Source organism: Maylandia zebra, linkage group LG5, assembly GCF_041146795.1.
Source record: "Maylandia zebra isolate NMK-2024a linkage group LG5, Mzebra_GT3a, whole genome shotgun sequence".
Classification (NCBI taxonomy): Eukaryota; Metazoa; Chordata; class Actinopteri; order Cichliformes; family Cichlidae; genus Maylandia; species Maylandia zebra.
In genome coordinates this window covers 25571402-25589350 of record NC_135171.1, presented here as the reverse complement: position 1 = coordinate 25589350, position 17949 = coordinate 25571402, and the positions used below count along the sequence as shown (strand labels likewise).

Here is a 17949-nt window from a genome sequence, read left to right as displayed (position 1 = left end):
ATAAACAGCATCAGACAAAACAGGAGCATATCAAATGCTCTAAATTTCTGGGGGGGGGGGGTTGGATTGGAGTTTCTTAAGTGCACTTTGGAAAATCACTTTGCTACACAAAACCAGTTCCACTTTTGCATTGCGCAAGAATAACGGCCCAATTGAGGTCAGATTACAGCAGGATACCAGTTTAACCTGAAGCCAAGTAACAGAAATTTCCGTGAACCACATTACGTGGCTTTTCAGTGGAAATATTTCTTGTTTTCAACAAAAACCTTTTCCTCACATGCTACTTCACTTGAAAAACATCTTAGACCCAACATTGCAGTTTTTGTACATCTTCTAAACGTGTCTCAAACTGTCAAAACAGCTCTTTAACATCCTTACATCTACCACAAAGGTTTTCATCGGAGAATTCAGTAGTGCCCTACAGATGTAATTTTATTCATATCAGTACAAAATAACTTGCAGCTGTACTCACCAACATTTGTTATACCCCAACAATATAAATATAGAAAACAGTTCCGTCATTTTTCAACATAACACCAAGTAATAGCACACTTGTAAAAACAGCACGAACTGACAATAAACCCTAAACCTTTGGTTCAAAGTTCCTGTGTTATAAATGATGTTTAAAAATTATGACTGTAATATTCAGAACACAGGCTTATACCCAGGTTTTCATCAAGGAAGAATAATGAGCTGGAATGCAAAATAACTTTATATGAAATTCAAATACAGGGTTTATTTTTTAACAGATCAGCCGCCCGTGCTTAATACTTGAAAACCAGAAGTGTATTTTACCACATACTGTGATTATGACATCAGTACAAAAAAAAAAAAAAGTGAAGCTGAAGAAATGGGATGAAGACTAGCTAAAATTGTATATTATATGTGGTTTGCTTTGCTCGTTTGACCTTTTATCAGCACTGTTTTTTTTAAACAAAGACAATGTTGCAATCACTGATAAGAAAGCAAATCTGGCATTTGCATAGACATTTATCTGACGTCTTGTAAGCAAACTTGTGCATTTTGGAGTTGAGTGTAAATGAACTCAAGGAAGCATGAGTAACTAGGAAAATGTTCCTTTGCCATATTGTTTTCATACCATTATTTGAAATGGTTGCCAACTTTTGCATATTTTGTGAGTATGGAGAAAAATGTGTTTTCATATAGTTTTCATGCTATTAGAGTTGCTGAATTTGCATGGTTTTGTGTGTAATTCCAAGAAATACTAAGGTGTGCGCAGTTTATCATATTGTTTTGGTGCCCATAGCAGTCGAGTGACTTGAATGTCACTCCTGTAACCGATGTGGGTATCCCAGCAGTACTCTGGAGAAAGCACCCTGCTAGGTTTGTGCAGCCACAGGTATTTGTTTAGGTGACTTTCATCGTGCCACAAAGCCTCCACATTATTTTGTTTATCCTCCATGATGTTTTGGTAGCAGCCCTCAGCCAGAGATTTTACGCTTTTCCATGAGCCTCCAAAGACAGCAGCATGATAGTAGAAATCCCCGTTTTCCATGTAAGCCTTGGATTTCGGGTTTCGGTCATAAGTATAGAAAATCTTTGGAAGGTGGTAGTAGTAGGCGTGGAGCAGAGCCACAGAGTCTCCCAGAGCCTCTGAGCCAAATCTCCCAGTGAACACCTGATCTACATCGAAGCAGAAGACATGCGTGGAGTGGTGGCGAATATCAGACTCTATGACATCTGATATTGCCTTCATTCGCATCATCGAAATGTCCTGCCATCTTGAGTGCCGTTGCACTTTGATCATTTTCAAGGTTCGCTGAGGACCGAGATGGATGTGCAGGACCTTCTCTGGCATGTCGGTAAATACGTAGTAGGACACAGGCAAACCCACCATAAAGTGATGTTCTGAGGAGTTCAGAAAGGTCTCGAGGTATTCGTCCAAGTACCTTTGGTGATAGTGGAGAAAAAGAGTTCATGCTTTATTTCACAGTCTCAAACAGTTAGAAGAATAGAGCACAAATATACAGACTAAATGGCAATTAGAAGACCAGGATGTATTTTAAATAGTCATACTAATGTGAAAACAAACCTTCCCACAGCAAACACTGTTAGAGCAACAGAGGATCCTTCCTTCTTGTGGTTCTGGTCGTAAACTTTAGGGTCAAACATCCCCTCCCAGAGAATAGGAGCTTTCCAAGTTGTGCATGTTTGAACGTCAGTTCGAGACCTGAAGTGGAAAGAAATCGGTTAAACACATATTACACTTAAGTTACCACTTAAGTGTGGTGGTTTTATCAGTTTATTTAAAAAAATAAATAAAAATAGAGATGTGGTAAGGCCTACTAATGCCTTGTTTGCGATAATGATCAACTACAACTATTAGTTTCTCTTTGCCAGTGTAGAAATGACTGAACAGTCCTCAGAACGATGGTAAAAGAAGTCAGTGAAGATCAGATAGGAGAACTGTAAATTTTCAAAACTGAAAATTCAAACAATTATACATAAGTATTATTTAGATGTTATGGCAGTAAGGACGGACCCGAACACATATTTCACTCTTCACACTTTTCTATATTTCGGTTGTCGTCTCTTACAACTCTCAGCTGCAGCTTTTCAGCTGCCAGCCACATAACACGTCCAACAACAACAACAACAACAACAACTCCTCAGGTCCCGGCACGTTTAATAGGGGAGGGTGATGAGCTGATCGAGCTCAGGTGTGTCCGCCTCCCCCCACAGCCGCGCCACAAACCACGCACCACCACAGATGTGTCACTAGTTCTGTAAGAAAACCAAATCATCCTCAGATGAGTGGAAACTGGTCATTATGTTCTTTTGGGCTCAAGCATGGCTGAACTGGAAACTGCTGGAACATCAACGGCACCGTTTACAGTGAATTGAGTTTTATATCATCATGGACTGAGAGGAGAATACTAAAATTGCCACCATCAAGCTCAGCTCAAATTTCCTGTCAAGCATAGTAGTGGTAGCATCATGCTTTGGGGCCATTTTGCTGCTAGTGGTATTTGGGTATTGTACAAATTAGATGGAGTCACAAAGAAGGAGGACTACTGAAATTAAATCAACAACTGTACAGTGACATTTGGACATAATAGGTGTTGATTTTGGAATAGATAAAGCAGGTTAACATTAAACTGTTTGCAATGTACTTCCCAAAGCCCCAACCTCAAACATATTAAATTTGTGTACTATGCTTAACAGCCAGATTTGTGTCAGGAAAATAACTAATTTAAATAAAATTACCAATTCTGCCAAGAAGAATGCTCAAATATCCAACCAGAATTATACCAGAAGTCTGCTAATGGGAATCAAAAGTGTCTTAGTGAGGTGCAGTTTGCTACGGGACATTTAACCCAGTGTTAGTGGGGGTGTATGCATACCTTTTACTAGTGTAGATTAGAGAAAATCCAAGTAATTTCAAACTAGTTCATCCAAGTCTTTTTTTAAGTCATTAAAGATGTGTGCTATACAATTATTCCACCCTGGAAAATCAGTTCAGTTCAAAACATTCTTAAAATCCCCAAATTGCCATCACAATGGCAGTCCACGCCATCCATGCCACCAATTAATTCTTGGCTTTTGTGAGGGACATGAGTCTAAGACTTCTACATCAAGCAAAATTTATGCCATCTAAATGATGGCAAATATAATTTATGTTGTAAATTTATGTTGAATGTAGCACCTTGGTTCTGGAGGAACGTTGTGTCGCTTCACTGTGTACTAACTGTATATGGTTGAAGTGACAATAAAGCCAACTTGACTTGACTTGACTATATGAGTCCTATAGTGCCAAGAGGACGTCCTGGGCTTTCTAGTGATGCCAACTTTACATCCATTACGGCTTCCATATTTTATGGCAATAAGGAAGCTTAAGTGCGATTCCCAAAAATTTGTTTGATTCCCAAAAATTTGATTATGTTCATTAGGGGTGCAACGATATTCGTATCGATATTGAACCGTTCGATACAGTGCTTTCGGTTCGGTACGCATATGTATCGAACAATACAACATTTGTAATTTATTTTATCAATTTTCCTTCTGACGATGCTGTCTGTGTTGAGCGCTCAGTGGATCTGCGCTGGACAGTGCAGCCTAGGCGGAGTAGTCGAACACAGATCCACTGAGCGCTCAACACAGACAGCATAGTCAGAAGGAAGAGCGCAGGGCACCTCCCCCACCCTCATTCAGATCTGGCGTTTGGAATTATTTTGGTTTTCATGTGACGTATGACCCTGAAGGTAAGCGAGTCATGGACTAAAGTAAAACAGTATGTTGGATGTGCCATGCAATGCTCAATTACATTGGTGTGAACTAGTGTGCTAGCGCAGTTAGCTCGTTAACGTGTTGGCTGTCTAGCCCCATGCACGGAGCGATCGGCGGTAGCTCGTTAACGGAGATTTGCCGTGTTGTGGCGTTAAGGTCATTTCAACGAGATTAACCTGAAAGCACTAGTGGGAACACAACGAATATGACTGCACATTTACGCAGACATCATCCTAGTGCAAAGACCAAAACAACAAGCATGCTACTAACTTTAGCCGAGTCATTTAGACAGCTGTTAGCACATGATTCTCCTTATGCTGCTGAGAATATAGCCCAGAAGAAGCGGATAGTATAGCTTTTATTTTGGAAAGAGACATTTCTCTGTAATAAACTCTCTTTTCCAAAGATGAGTGATTCCTCAATCAGATACAGGGCTTGCAATATCGCTAGCCCGACGTCCCGGAGCTAGCGATTTTTTCAGTCGGGCTACCAAAATCTATCTCTTCCCTGAACGTCGGGCTATTGTAGGAAAAATATATGTCAATGCTTTTGCATTCTTTCAGAAATGTAACTGGGTAATTATGTCAGTGGCATCGGTGAGCCACTGTCAATATGTGACATATTGAAGTCGCGTTTGAATTTACGCTTGTTTTTTTGCTTTCACTTTGCAATCGTGCGAACTGTGTATAGAGAGCGACAGCACTGATCTGTGAGTGATGATAATTTGTGCACCAATTCCTCTGACATCGTCTTATTAATCGTTAGCTTACTATGCAAACATGACAAGTGAAATCTCCCGCAGCAAGCTTAAACATGTGAGAGGTTGATCGCGCAGAGAATCGCTGAGCTTATGTGAGTGAGTGTGTAAAAGCATTTCAGTTCTGCTGAGCCAAATAAGACAGGTCAGGGTGAAGAAGTGACAGCCAAAGAAAAGCTTACCACAAAACGGAGAAGTTATGACAAATCAGACTATAAGGCAAAAAGAAAGTGCAGCTTTATGGTTTCATGGACAAAAGAATTTCTGTGGCTGCGATATGACGAGCTAAATAACCAGGGCTGCACATAAGTGGTCCGCAGGTGCGCATTCGCTGTCAAAATAAAAAACACGCACAAGGGTTAGGGTTAAATTTAAAAACTGTACTTTTGAGTTAAAATATATATTTATAATTTTAATAAATGACAAATTAAAAAGGCATGAACATTTTTTTGTATCGAAAAAATATCGAACCGTGACACCAAAGTATCGAACCGAACCGAACCGTGAATTTTGTGTATCGTTGCACCCCTAATGTTCATCTGGATGCAGCTTTTTCAGTGGGAGAAACATTTTGTCACTCATCCAAGTGACTTTAGTCTCAGCTGCAGGGTCACTTCAGGTTTCCCCAACCTTATAAAGAGTATATTTACATAATGATTGAAACTAGCACCACTGGTGAACAATGGGCCATGAGTAGGGATGGGTATCGTTTAGGTTTTATCCGATACCGGTGCCAAATCGGTACTTTTGAAACGGTGCCGGTGCTCAAACGGTGCTCAAACCGGTGCTTAAAGAATGGAGAACACAAAATTGGTCCAAAAACCTCTCATGTTCAGCTGTTTTTTGTAAAAAGATAACAATGTTAGCCTTTTCTGCAGCTATGGGGCATATATGGTATCACTCTTGGCTGGAAGCAGTGCTTAAACAATGGAAAAAACACAAACTTTGTCCTAAACCTCTCATGTTTAACTGTTTTCCACTTTTTCTTTGGTCATTTTAGCCTTTTTGGCCAGGGTGAAGGGAGTATCTGCCAAACAAGAGGACAGCCGCATGTAGCTATGATGATGTTTGCTAGTTCACCTTACATGCATTAATGTAATAACGTGGTTAGCCTACTCAACGTAAATTACACACGAACAACATTAAGCTACTCACGCAGAGAAGAACGGCTGCTGCTGCCATCATCATCTTCATCATTTCTGCTACACTGGCAGGGCTAGGGGCCAGGACTCTACTCTTCGGGTTTTTGGGGGATGTTGCATAACAGGCAACCCACCCGCAGTAGATGTGCTCGGTGTGAGGTCTCGCAGCAAGCTATCAAATACGGCGCATTTCTGGGCTTTTAAAAAAAACGCTATGCGTCGCCAGGTGTTTCATCGGATTCGAGGTGTTACCTCCTTTGACAGTATCACAGTATCAGCTTAAAGCACTTGTTGCAGGCTGCTGAGTTTGCATATTTTGCTGTGAAGTACAGCCATACTTTTGACCGCTTCGCCTTGGACATTTTTAATCTGTAGCTCTGCTCTAAAAGAACGTACGTACCTGGGCCCATCTACTATCCTCGGAAACGTAAAATGATTGGCTAGAAGTGTATCACAGCTCAGGAAAAAAAAGCACCGAAATAAAGCACCGAAATGTGCGCTGCTTTTCGGTCTGGTTACTACCGTTTATGTCAGAACCGGTGCCATCATGGCACCGGACACCGGTACCCATCCCTAGCCGTGAGGTCAGTTTTATAGTCAATAATATGCAAATTATCATGCCCATTGATCAACAACCACTAATCAAAGACAATTGATTAATGACCTTTGGTCAATGGCCATGAGAAGCATTCACAGAGAGTTGGGGAACAGCTGCAATAACAAGCTGTAAGCTGGTGAAAGATGTAACCTTGATTCAGAGACGACCTTTTCCTTTTCACATAAATGGCCACATTGATGTTTCACTCAAACCAGCGTTTGCGGTACCCCAGCATTTATGGTACTCATGGCTATTAATCAATACCATTGATCAATGGTCATTAAAACGCCACGTCCAGATGAACAAGATCAAGTTTTGGGGATTTCTCTACCTGGATGATTGAGCAGTTATTCAATACATGTTCTTATGCTTAATTTGGTATAATTTCTGAAATGTAATTTCAAAATATAAATTGTATTCAGCATTCTTTGTAGGGGAGAGTAGGGCTTTTAAAAAAAAAAAAAGCAGAGGTGAGACAAAGGATTTTACTTCAAATTGGATAGGGGGAATCAGATGTGTAGGTGTCAGGGGATGAGGTGGAGGAGTCCCAGTTATTAGAGCAGGAAGGTGAGAGCTCAGAGGACATACAAGAAGCCTGAGCAAAGGACAAAGTGACCACACTAGGGGTGGGTTTTTATAATCGATTTATCGATTAAAATCGATTCTGGCTTGGATAACGTAAAATCGATTCATTAAAATCCTGAATCGATTTTTTAATATTAATTTATTTTGCCCGAAATGCCACAATCTCAGGTGAAAGATCACAAAATTTCAACAACCACCAAACAGCTAAGACAGTAAATGAGAGCAGGTACACGGCTTCTGCACAAAGACGTAAACACACAGCGCGGACCCGCGGATCAGAATCAGTGAGATGTCACCTTTCTCAGCTGACGGTCGGGGCTGAAAGCCGACAGCTTGCTGATTCTGATCCGCGGGTCCGCGCTGTGTGTTTACGCCCTTTTTGCGCTGATCATATGGCTGTTAGTTTTATCTCTCTCCAAACAATATTGACCGAACCAGCAGCAAAAAAGATCCAAACTATGCTTCACATAAACATCGTCATGAATTCCCTCTGACTTTTGCTGACTTTTCAGGATAAAAATCACACTTCATGCACAGCTCTCTCTCTCTCTCTCTCTCTCTGTTTTATGGTAGGATAAATGTATCTATATATGTTTTAGTCTAAGTGCCTGGTTTTTTGATGAACTGCTGGACTTCCAGACCAGCAGGTTTATAATAATAATAGATTGGATTTATATAGCGCTTTTCAAGGCACCCAAAGCGCTTTACAATGCCATTATTCATTCATTCTCACATTCACACACTGGTGGAGGCAAGCTACAGTTGTAGCCACAGCTGCCCTGGGGCAGACTGACAGAAGCGAGGCTGCCATATCGCGCCATCGGCCCCTCTGGCCAACACCAGTAGGCAGTAAGGTAAAGTGTCTTTCCCAAGAACACAACGACCAGGATAGAGAGCCCAGGGATTGAACCGGCGACGTTCCGGTTACAGATACGCTCCCCAACCTCCTGAGCCACGGTCGCCCATGGTCGTTAGGGAAGTCTTTATGGGCGCGCGCACGCACGCACGCACGCACAGAGTATTCTTTGTCCACATGTACACTTATATGAAACATCATATGTTAATGAACCTATGCATATTCATGTAACCAAAATAAAAGGAGTGCTATGGGGAACCTGGCTGAGAGTCTGACGGAGGTCAAGTGGGTGGAACGACACTTGGCTCCAGGCAGGTCTCCCTCATGCATGAGTAACACAAAGAACTTTGCCTACTTGTGTCTTGCTTTTTGCTGTGTAGTAAATTGTCTTGAATGTTCCAGCGAATAGGTTTATGCTACAAACCTATCAGTGTTTGAGACCAGAAACGGTAGCACCTTGGTTGCCAAAATGAAAAGTCTTGATGGTCTTACCAAAAGTCGAGGCTGACATCAACGCTGTTGTCCAAGGTTGACAGCTTTCCATTTTCCAGTGAGCACTTTTCCATGGGTATGAAACCTATCAAAATACTGATATCAAAAGCATTTTATAGTTTGTTTTCTTAAATGTCATCATCACAATGACAATATGTAATACTCTGTGGTGAGTTAAAGACTGTCAATCCGGTTGTTCAGTGATGACGTGACGAATCCTACTTCCGGGCCTAAAGTAGCTGCGTTTAATATGGCTTTTGTGTTGTTAACATGTTTAATGTTATGTATTTTCTTCTATTTAATCTCAAAAAGCTCCTAAAACAGTCAGTGATCACTGTTGACCTCCCTCGGCTTTTATTACCGCTAATCATTTATTTAAGATCAGTTTTTAAAACCCTGGGATGTAACTACAGCCCAGCCCATGCAGCAGTATATGAATGACTAACCTCGTATTGTGGATGGATTATCTCAGTTGTTCTCCTGGCTGAAGTTTGGTCCTTTTACAGCATCCTGTCATGCGATTACATTTGTTCCTGACCACCGAGAACACTCACGTTAACTTTTATCGAGTGGGAAAAAAGTTAGCTTGTTTATATTATGCTAACATAGTTGTGTCGCTAGCGGTCACGTAGCACATCATTATATACCAGCTAGCCAAACTTCAGTAACCCTACAAACGTCACTGCTGTTTAGTTTTTTGTCTTCATTTATGTTGGAAGTGATAACAGAGCTGTACGTTTTAATTTGTTTCCAAAACCCCGCAGTCAGGACATGCTATATTGTATTTAGATAGAAGCTAGCGAGCTAACTTCCTGCTAACTTCTAAATGTCATAAATTCCGTTTTCATGGATGCCTGGATGTTAAACTCAATTGTTACACCTGGTAGAGCAGAACGCTGATCATTTTATTAAAGATAAAAGACTTTAGACAGTTTTTCAACTCTCAGTAATGCCATAGTGATCGTTTGATATATGGACCTGCAGCGGAGTTTAGGCCCAGACATGGCTAGTGACGTCAGACTTAACGACCCGATAGTACGCACCTTGTTTACTAATGTAATCTAGTCTATATTTAGAAAGAAACATGATTAAGGTTGTTTTATTTAAAGGAACATTTTGGATTATGTTTAGTGGTAATATGTATAATGATATCTCTGTCATTTACCTTACAACAGTGATTCAAACAGAGTGGACACAAGAAAAGCCAGCCACATATTTCAAAAACAACAAAATCTACATCTCCAAAACGATCCCTGTTGGATCCATGTAGTTGTGTTGCAGGAATGCCATTTCAGGGATGTCGAATTAAACTGGCAGCTGAGGGTTTTTTTGTGTTTTTTGTTTAAAGATACTCACTGCATGGATGGACGTGTGAAGTAGAGAGCACAGAGTGCAGCCGGAACCCAGAGCAAACATTTCAGCGTGCACTTTATCTTCTGGAAGCATCTGCAGGTGAAAGGTTCAAAATTAACCATAAATACTGAGACTGAATTTCAATTTTAATTTCAGTAACTGGGCAGAAGAAGTGTTACTGAACAGGCAAAGATGACATAAACACTAACCAGGGTGTTTTTAATACCTCATAGTTCACAGTGCTTCAACTTCACCAGACAACACTGAGAAATAATCTGAGAAAAGACAAAAAGGCATGGGTTTGGCTGAATTGGCAACTCTGACATTATTCTTAAGCTTTGCTATAACTGTTACCTGTAGAACAGCATCAGAAACCAATCTTTTTTTTAAAAAACAAAAAAACATTTTACATATTTTACATACATATTTTCAGAAGCTTGTATTTAATCTCTATAAGAAACAATCATATTAAGCAGAATGCAAATTACACATTTATTGAGAAAATTACGTGTTTTTATTGGAAATGAAGGGAGGAAAATATATGGTTCTCCAAAAGAGAAAAATAAACCAAAACTCCATATTACGGAGTTGACAAGGTGCTGAGGGTGGTGACAATAACAAGATATTATTTCTTTCAAAATGACCATTAAACCTTAGCAACCTTTGTAATATCACAAGACACATCATAACAATTCTGTTTTTGCACATGTCAAGTTCTACATCTTAATAGTTTACCAGCAAGAAGCCGCCTACTACTCCTTGATTCCTAAAGTACTCTGGTTGTGTGTTTAGACCCTGCTGTACTTTCTCTCCTTTTGTCTCTCTGTGCTTTCTTCCAAAAACTTCTCTGCTGCCTTTTTTCTCTTTCTTTCAGAATCACTGATGTTCTTTATTTTTCTCTTTTTCACTCTATTTCTCCATCTTTGCCTTTCCTTTATGAGAAACTCTTTCTTCAACTCGGGCTGGCTGCTAATTTTTTCTCTCTATATAGTGATGTGCTACATGATTGCTAGCGACACAGCTATGTTAGCATAATATAAACACAGTGAAGCTGGAGGATGAATGCTAACTTTTTTCCACTTGATAAAAGTTAACGTGATGGTTCCCGATGGCTAGGCTGACAGTGATCACTGACTGTTTTTAGGGGCTTGTTCAGATGTAATAGAACAAGATAAAAAGCATTAAAACATTTTAACAGCACAACAGGCTTAATAAACACAGAGTAGTTTAGGCCCGGAAGCAGGATTCATACATCATCACTTAAAGAACAGGGCCCTGTTTCAGGAAGCCGGTTTGGAAAACTCAGAGTGAAAAACGACACTCACGGTTGAGTAACCCCGAACTGTCCAACTCGGAATATTCCGTTTCAGAAAGGCTGATAACAATTAGTTCAGTCAACGCGGAGTTGCTTTAACCCCAAGTGAAGCGCGCGGACGAGGATACATAAAGCCCTGATAAGCGGAGCACAGATTAAGCGAGTCACCATGGAGACGGAGGGAAAGAAGGCGCGGTCAATGTATTTCACAGCGCTTGAGGCCGAAATTCTGATGGCAGCATATGCCGATAACATGCAAATTCCGCGGAAAAAAGTAACACAGCCACAGCTGCAAAAGCATGCATGGCAAAACATAGCCGACAGAGTCAATGCGTGAGTGTTAATTTAAACATTGATCGAGGGATTTCCACCCATTTAACACGTTATTTTATCATATGTTATTTTATTTGTTATTTTATACATTTTATTTTGTGATGTGATGTGAGCGCAGGTGCAACCCAACAGGCCCCAAACGTTCCTGGCAGCAAGTAAAAATGAAATATAAAAATATAGTCCAAACAGGTAAGGTGTAATTGTATTATGAGCCATAGTGCTTGGTCTGTTTGTCCCATGTAAATCAATTGCAGTTAGAGGCTACATTAATTTTCTTTCTGTAAGCACTTATTGAAATTATCTGAGCACATTACAAGTACATATTTGCTTACTCTGTATGCTCAAATGTGGCCCGTTATAGCCAACAGAAAAAAAGCAGAGGCCCGAAAAACAGGTGGGGGTCCTCCACCACCACCACTCACAGAGGCTGAGCAGTTGGCCCTCAGCCAAAACAGTGGGCGCCCTGTGGCCGAAGGCATCTCTGCGGGGACATCCTCTGAGTCAATAACCCCGCAAGACACAAGTGCCTACATAAGGGGTAAATTCAAAATAATACATGATGTGCATACATCCTTTCTTCACAGTCACCTTTGCAGTGCGACACATTCATTTGATAAACTCTTTACCATAATGAATTATTTTGTAGTGAAGTTATTTTCCTACTGATTTTGCCTTCCCTCAGCCTTGGTTGTCTTTGAGAGCATAATGACAATGAAGTGTAAGGTGCTTGGTATGTTTGTTAATTGCCATTTGGTCCCTTGTAAGTTATAAGTGACCTTTATAAACCTCATATTCTATCAGTTGATGGTGATGGTGTACTGCATCTGGTGCAGCCTCCTGTTGAGCCAGACCAACATGCAGTTGTGAGTACTCTTAATACTCCACAGATTATATGAGTTTACAGTAGAACAGCAATGTTGTCTATTTCTTTACTACAGGAAAATAATGAAGAAACATTGACAGCTGTTACAGAGGAGGAACCAACAGAGACACTTTATGAGGTTTACATCTTTTAATACTTTGTGTACAGGAAATACAGGCGACCAATAAAGCCAGTTGAACAAAAAATCTGTTTATTCTTCTTTCAACATGTTGAGGTGATGGGTCAAAAGAAATGATTGTGACATATGGTGTCTCTGACTGCTCTTCCATCTTGTATGTCCGTGGGAGGGTCAGGATGTTCATGGTTTGGATCACTGCTGATGTTTGGTTCAGAAGGACAGTGTTCTCCTCTAATTGTGGCAATGTTGTGAAGAATCACACATGCCACAATAATGTCACATGCCCTTTCTGGGGTGACCCTGAGTCTTTGCAGGCACTGGAACCGGGCCTTAAGCATTCCGATAGTCATTTCAATTCTGGCTCTTGTCCTGCAATTAGCCAGATTATATCACTGCTGTGGGCCCGGTTCAGGGTCAGGGTAAGGGGTAAGCAAATAGGGTAAACATGGATACCCCCTATCACCAAGCAAGTAGCCAGTGAACTCTCCTAAGACAGAAGGGTACACTTCAGTTCAAATGTCCCTGAAGCAATTGGTCTTTATATATTTTAAAGTATTCTCAACTCACCATGTCCAAATTTTGTGCTCAGTGTACATTCACGGAATATTTGTGAGTCATGGACAGAGCCTGGCCACTTGGCTTCCACATTTGTGATAATGTTGGCAGCATCACATATGATCTTCACAGTGCAGAGAACACAAATTAGCATCCATTACTATAATGAAATAATTTGTTAGTTTGAAATGCTACAGGGAACTATGTACCTGCACATTAATGCTGTGGAAAGACTTCCTGTTCACATAGTCTCCTTCATTTACTGAAGGAGCAATGATTGGAATGTGAGTGCCATCTGTACAGCCAATCACGCCTGGGAACCGTGAAAATAAATGTAAAATTTAAGTAGTAGTCCAAGTATCACCACATCATAAATTAAGTTTTGGTCATCCTGATACCTGCAATTTTGTGGCATCCCTCTTTGATAAATCTTGTGGGTCTATGACCGGGGAACACCACAAACGGGTACAGGAGACGTTTCAGTGCAACTGTAACATTCCTGACTGCCCGACAGACGGTAGCCTTGGAAACGTGCTCAGCGTCACCAATATTATACAGAAAGCTCCCGTTTGCAAAAAACCGAAGTGCAATACAAATAATATGTACAGAGAGGATGTCCACGATGTGTCACATGCGTAATATATGGCCTGAGGATGTTATCCAAATAACTTATAGATTGTGCTGAGAAACGGTAACGTTCACACAGAAAATCATCAGGAAATGATAAAATGTCCAAACGCGCTCTGATCACTCTCTCCCGGCGGAGAGCTCTGCAGAGTATTTGGGCTTCACGATCTACTGGCTCTTCAAGAAGGGGCACGCCATGTCCGACACTTCCTACTGTCAGGTTTCCGACAAAGGGGCGGAGACAGTCAGGGTTAGTTGTAGTAAACCTGCTAGGGGGCAGGTTAGCTTCACGGAGTGTGTCGTCATAGTGACTCACTCAGGCTGCAGCTGAACTCGCTTTGTGAAACCGAAAACCCAGAGTTTTCGTTAACTCAGGGTATACTTACTCAGAGTTTGCACTAAACCGGCTTCCTGAAACAGGGCCCAGCTCTCGGGGTACAGCTAGCTCAGTAGATGCCACATGATCAGAAGGTTGGGCGTACAAATCCAACGAACAGCGGCTATCCTGGATTTGTAGCTGCCCACTGCATCACTGAGTGAATGGGTTAAATGCAGAAGACTAAGCATTTTCCTACAGGATTAATGATGTACACATAAACAATGAGATTCAAGATAAGACAAATTTGATAATATTTGACACCAGGGCCGTGCAGAGAGGTTTAAAGGGGCGGGTGCTCAAAGTTAAAAAGGGGCACATTGAACCAGGCTGAATAACAACAACACACATTCATCAAGAATCTAATATGGGAAGGGCAGGGCTGTGTTGATCTGAGACTGTAGACATTAAAAAGTCCATAGGAGAGATGGTAGCTGATTAAACAAGTGTCATGAGATAATAACAAAATGCAAAGATTGGTGACAGCACTTGGAACCATAAGGCAACAAAAACTGTGAGAAATAAATTAGGCTCTGCCTGTGAATCACTCTTTGCTTCTCTTCTTCCTTCCATCCCATCATTTCATATATCACTCTCCACTTGCTGTCTGAGAACAAGGCACAACTTGCTATTGCAATAAACTATAATCTAATTATCCACACCTAACAACTCCAGCACTTAATCTGTAATAAAATGATGACAGAAAAATGTTATAGCCCTGCCTTTAGTAGCCTCATACAGCTCCTACTGTTTCCTCCTCATGTCCTTACCAGGCACGTCTGGACGATGTTATATCATGAGTAATAATTAAAAAAAAATCCATTTACATAAAACACACACATGCGCGCACACACAGTGACATTTTAGACCTTCTTCAGAATACTGTATATACTATGGGCACCATGGTGTTGACACACTATGGTTGTGACACAGAGTTTTATCAGAAAGGTGTGCAATAAATGAAATTTAAAAAAAAAAAAAATTATCACAGCAGTGACCTCATGGCATGTGTATCAAACAGGAAGTGGTAAAGGGGTCCTCAGAGTGTAAGCTACCCATAATAATTCCTGATTCTTTTGTACTTTTAAAAAAATCTGATGGTGTTGACAAAAACTCTGGACACCATTTTAATCACTTAGAAAATATGTAAAAATACATTTTCAATTGCATATTTTGATATTATATAAGGTATTGACTTAAATACTTAGTGACGAGAGCCATGATGTTTAATTTTACATTACTTTTAATTTTTTTTCTGTATTTTAATATTATCACAACTGCTTCTGGACAATGGATTTTTAGGGTGCTGGTAATGTATTGTACCATTTAAAATAAATAAATATGTATAATAAAATGCAAAATCATACTTTTGTTGTATACAAATTGCCTTGGTTTGTCTTTTTGGCATCGTGGCTACATTTCTGTAGAAGTGTATTGGGGTTGCAATTAGTAGTAGTGCATAGCGTTTCATGATCGTGCTCTAAAGTAGCTTGTTTATCCCAAATTTCTTGTGCAGCCTGTAAAGGTGGCCCAGTCTGTAGGTTTAGCAGTCCAATGGAGTTGATTCATGTAGTTTGTTCAGTTCTTGTGCTGCGGCCGGTGAGATGTTACGCATTCTTTAAAGATTCCTTTGAACGTGTTGTTTTCTCTCATAAATAATATAAAACAAAAAAGCAAGCAAGGTCTGTAATGTCATTGCAGGATTTCTATTTTTACATTTTTCATTAAACAAACCAAAACGTATTTTGAACTCATTCTGATGTCGGCATTTACTCTGGCGAACGTGCAAGAGGCGGCAATATTACGTCCAACTGGGAAATGAAGAGACCTAAAACGACCTAAAAACCCCTATATTTATCTTCAGTTTAAGTAAAGAAGAAGAGGAAAAACTTCCTATAAGGAACCGAGATGAAAAAAATAACCTACCTGTGAGTCGCCGACCCCCTTAAGGAAAATTTTAAAAACCAAACAGGCTACCACTTCAGGAGGAAGATTCGTTGTCGCGTTGTGGCTCACAGAAGAGCCTCCGTGCTCACAGATAAAATTGGCTCAGGACGGGGCTCAGTTTAAAGCAAAAGCAACGTATATATCCGCTTTCCTTTACACTATTCGCTCCAATAGAAAGCTTAAGCGTTAAAACGGCCGTGAAGTCTTCTGCGAATCTCCCGATATTTAAAAATATAAACTATATATGAAATTAGTTGTAATTCGGCTTAAAACTGCGTAATTTTAGAAACAGGTGGGAAGTGCACAAATATAGAATTTATGAATACGAATAAATACGTAAATTATTGAAACAGCAGCCATGCAGAAGTCTGAGTAAGTCGATATCTTAAGATATCTGCACATTACACAGGGGAAAGTGCTATATAAATAAAGCGGTCTTGCTTTGTTTTAGCTAAAACGAAATTTTGAACTAAGGATGGCAACTTCTTCCGTGGTGGAAACAAACACCCATGCTTTTAAAGCTCTCTGTAGATGCACGAAGAGAGAAATGCTCACACATTTCGTTTCTTCAGAATCATAAATATTTTGACACACCTGTACTAGGTTCCTTGGCTCAGTTTTATTTTCTTCCATCTTGTACAAATATCCACAGTTGTGTCCCCACGTGGCCCATTAGTTGATGTAATCACGCCTTTCGTCTTCTGTCTGCTTTTGGGCAAAAATACCTCCTCGGAATATTCAGTGTCGCCTGTGACACTCAATCATTTCCTTTATCATAGAAGTGCGAACAACTAAAGACGAGCCACTGCGCGCAGCCATTACGCACTGCTGTGTGGCTCATGTTACCTGTTATCTTTAATTCAACAGAAGGTGATGTAGGTTACAACACGATCTTACCGCTATTAGCAACATTAAAGACGTAAAAGGTGTTATTCAGAGGGCAACCTAGCGTGAAAAAAATTTTCTCACGATATTAAATTACATTTTTCGGTTTTCTTGCTTGTCTTTGCACGTTGGGTTTTCTCTCTAGCTCACAGATCTCATCCTCTCTGACAGGTCAAATAAAGTAACAGCCGCCATAAACATTCAGGGATTTATGTTATTATATTGCAATTCTGAAACAAATGAACCAATATTCAAATAAAGATTGGAGAACAGTGATTACCTGTAGTTTTAGAGATGGCAGGAAATCGCAGTCTGTCTCACTAACGGGTTACAACAAGTGACAGGAGTGCCATAAAATGCCTTTGTGTTTCCGTGTCTGTAGTTCATGAAGAAAAAAGCCTAAATTAAGAATACCGCAAAGATGAGCCGTCGTTTTAGATCATGCTGTATTATCTCCAAGATCTGGAGATGAAGCTTAAACTAAAACTTAAAACAATGGTCCACATACTGATCACAAACACATTTTCAGTAGATTACTCACAGAATAAATGCACTTGTGTAAATCATGCGCATTGTTCAGTGAGACAGAATAGCGAGGTCATAGGTCCTCCTCTCCAATATGGCAGAAGCGAGGCAAAGAGAAACTTCACCAGTCATCATTTCCTTGTTTTACAGGAACATTTAATCAAACTCTGGGTCGGTTACACCTGTCTTCGGCAAGTTACTCTGTGATGCATCCATTGGTGTGTGTGAATGTTAGCTATAAAGAGGGGAAGAGGGGCGGTGTTGGTGTGAATGGATGATCATGAGCATAGTGTAAAGGCATTGAGTGCTGAGATAGAGCAGAAAAGTGCTAAATGAGAACCATTCTACAAATTT

General features: G+C 40.3%; 1 protein-coding gene across 9 annotated transcripts; it reads right to left on the bottom strand.

Annotated features, from left to right (window-relative positions):
• Positions 1 to 286: 286 nt before the first annotated feature.
• Positions 287 to 17749, bottom strand: LOC101476245 (alpha-1,3-galactosyltransferase 2). Of its 9 annotated transcripts, none has more exons than XM_076884098.1 (7): positions 17612 to 17749; positions 17351 to 17446; positions 10241 to 10306; positions 10035 to 10124; positions 8679 to 8763; positions 2054 to 2191; positions 287 to 1910 (listed from the first exon to the last, which is right to left on the bottom strand). In XM_076884098.1, exons 5-7 carry the CDS (start codon positions 8750 to 8752, stop codon positions 1226 to 1228), a joined length of 897 nt encoding a protein of 298 aa, XP_076740213.1. In that variant the 5' UTR covers positions 8753 to 8763; positions 10035 to 10124; positions 10241 to 10306; positions 17351 to 17446; positions 17612 to 17749; the 3' UTR covers positions 287 to 1225. The 9 variants fall into 9 exon arrangements, with proteins under 9 accessions (XP_076740213.1, XP_076740214.1, XP_076740215.1 ...); XM_076884099.1 differs by having other exon boundaries at positions 10258 to 10306; XM_076884095.1 differs by having other exon boundaries at positions 290 to 1910; positions 8679 to 8774.
• Positions 17750 to 17949: the final 200 nt, after the last annotated feature.

Coding starts and splice junctions, on each gene's coding strand:
- LOC101476245 (XM_024802622.2), bottom strand. Junction 8,775..10,034: donor TTCACACGTCCATCCATGCA/GTGAGTATCTTT, acceptor TTTTGATATCAG/TATTTTGATAGGTTTCATAC. Junction 1,911..2,053: donor ACAGTGTTTGCTGTGGGAAG/GTTTGTTTTCAC, acceptor CTATCACCAAAG/GTACTTGGACGAATACCTCG.